General features: G+C 43.4%; 1 protein-coding gene across 3 annotated transcripts in view; it reads right to left on the bottom strand.

Annotated features, from left to right (window-relative positions):
• The window catches only part of LOC113827131 (uncharacterized), a 19,736-nt gene that overhangs the window by 809 nt on the left and 16,427 nt on the right, over nucleotides 1-2,500 (bottom strand). The window contains exons 1-2 of one of the 3 annotated variants that reach the window (XM_070131070.1): nucleotides 318-410; nucleotides 51-206 (exon numbers count right to left, since the gene is read on the bottom strand). The exons of the other annotated variants lie outside the window; for them this stretch is intronic. Coding sequence (XP_069987171.1) covers nucleotides 51-197 — 147 coding nt within the window. The 5' untranslated portion in view covers nucleotides 198-206; nucleotides 318-410. Of the gene's footprint in view, nucleotides 1-50; nucleotides 207-317; nucleotides 411-2,500 lie in introns of those variants that run through there. 3 annotated transcript variants of the gene reach the window in all.

The raw sequence follows: 2,500 nt of genomic DNA, 5'->3' as shown, positions 1-2,500 counted from the left end.
TAGGTTGCTCTTTTCTAAGTGCAAGCAAAGCAAAGACAGCGCAGTCTTACCCGCCATGGCTGCGCGAGACCCTGCAGGCCGTGGAAGCTGGTGATGGTCCTGGCGAGGGCCGTGTGAGGGCGTGGGCGGCTGAGGATGGGCGTGGTGTGCAGGGAAGAGACGAGACGGGGAAGAACGCGGGTCAGAGTGCTGGCCATTTTTGCTTTCTGTCCAAGAAATGGTAAAAAGTACCCATAAAATCACTGCAGAAATATCTTAAGAACTCTTTCACCGGAATTTAATCGACCAATTTAGGAACTCTGTTTACTGATACTCACATTGTATCTGTCGTGTGGTAAGACCCTTTTGGATGGGTTGTCTGTCGAGCTCCGTGGTCTGAGTGAGAACCTGCACGATAAGCCATCTTTTTATACTGGCAACGTTATCGCCCATGGAGTGGTGTGTGAGTGTGTGTGTGTATGTGTGTATGAGTGTGTGTGTGTGTGTGTGAGCAATGTGTTTAAAATTGTGTTGCTGTTTTTAAGTAGCAGAATTTATGGCAGTACAGCCAGTCTATTCTGAACCTATTGTCTTAGTTATGAACACATTGACAAAGAGACTAATTAACATCATGATTAACGAAGGTGGGGTTGAATTTTACTTCCTTGTTTCTGCGTGTGTGTGTGCCCGGGGGGGGGGGGGTATTGGGGACACGAGCCACACTTGTAGACAAATACAGATTCGATTGCTTTCGAGTGAAAGGAATATGCACAAACTGAAATTCACACACGAAATGGTACATGCACATACTGTCCATATATAAAAGCCCATTCACACATAAACGTTTGTCATACTGTATAAAGATATATTTACACATATGCCCCCTTGCCCATGTCTGGAGGAGAGGTGGATAAATTAGTCTATGTACATATGATCGTATAGAGTTATACAGACAAATAAACAGACAGACCGATATACGCAATCCATGACCAGTGGGGTGTGGATGACCTTTGACCTTGGCTCGCTTCCTGTGACCTGTGTCTTTCGAGCAAAAAGTCTTATATCGATTGCTTTCGGGTGAAAGGAATATGAACAAACGCAGATTCACACATAAAAGGTTACATACACACACTGTACATCTCATGTAAACACCAAGGCACACATACACTTTTGTCGCACTGTATAAAAATACATTCATACATACGACTCCTTGCCTATGTGTGGGGTAGAGTTGGATAATTTAGTCTATGTACATATCATTTAGGGTTTCTGCTCTTGCTTCTGGAGCCTCTCAGTCTGCTCTTTATACGCGTCCCGTTTATCCGTCGTGTATTCTTTTCAGTGTGGAGTCCGACTTGAAATTCCTTCGTTTCGCTTTGCTTTCTCTTTGTGTCTGTTTCAGCTCATATTTACTATAGATTTTGTATCTTGTGGCTTATATAAAGCTGGATGGATTTAATTATTTTTTTCTCCATATACATCTATATACCTTTTTTTCCTTTAGGTTTTGATCAGTTACATGAAACGACACCCATCTGTTGATTTTCAAGAAGATTACATTACACTTTCTAAATACACTTTTCCATGTCTGAATTTGTATACTAATGTGTTTGTGTTTGTCCCGCCTAATCTTCCTGTGTAGTCCCCTCCTCTTCCTTAAATCGTGTGTGTTCGTTTGTTTGTAGACTCGATATTCCAGCATGGATTATCAAGACTTTTTCCTACTTAAAAAGTACGTTCAAAATGTGTCCCTCTTTTTATCTTTGCTCTTAATGTGACAGCTGATACGAAGCTGTGATGTGACCTTTTCACTATCGAAACCATTGGAAGGAACCAGTTAAAACATATACATCTTCGAGTTCTATTATCTTGAGTGTGTGTGTTCGTACGTGCGCAAAGACGAGGCTGTTCGTCAAAAGCAAGTTATCGTCGATATCTTATCACGAACACGTTTCGGACTTGCCCAACCTGGCCAGTGACTACTATCGAAGCGACTGATAACGAGTCTGAGGTCGAAGATCTTCCCAGGGACAAGGGTTTTTCTCTCTCCCTTATTTTCTCCCTTTGTCCTGTCTGTTATCTCTCTCTCTCTTTCCTTCTCCTTCTCCCCTCCCCTCTCTCCCTTTCGCTATCTTCCTTCTTCCCTCTCTCTTTCCTCATCCCTCTCTCTTTTAATCTCTCTATCTATATATCTATCTATATCTGTGTGTGTGTGTGTGTGTGTGTGTGTGTGTGTGTGTGTGTGTGTGTGTGTGTGTGTGTGTGTGTGTGTGTGTGTGTGTGTGGTTCCTTCCCTCTCTTTCTCCATGTCATGAATGTGGCTGACATGTTTACTGCCTGTTTGAGAAATGAAACGCAGGTCAGCGTCGAGGCAGAGGAAGGGAGACGCCTCAAGGTCCCTCACTGCCCACCAGCAGCGACCGAGAGGCGAGAGCAGGACGTGACCTTCCTCAGATCCGAACGCAGCCTTGCATAAATTATCTATTTCGAATTCCGTATGAGAAAACTAGAGGTAAAATTC

The sequence above is a fragment of the Penaeus vannamei genome, chromosome 16 (assembly GCF_042767895.1).
Source record: "Penaeus vannamei isolate JL-2024 chromosome 16, ASM4276789v1, whole genome shotgun sequence".
Lineage (NCBI taxonomy): Eukaryota > Metazoa > Arthropoda > Malacostraca > Decapoda > Penaeidae > Penaeus > Penaeus vannamei.
The sequence above is the reverse complement of the archived record's forward strand: the minus strand, read 5'-3'. Positions and strand labels throughout refer to the sequence as shown.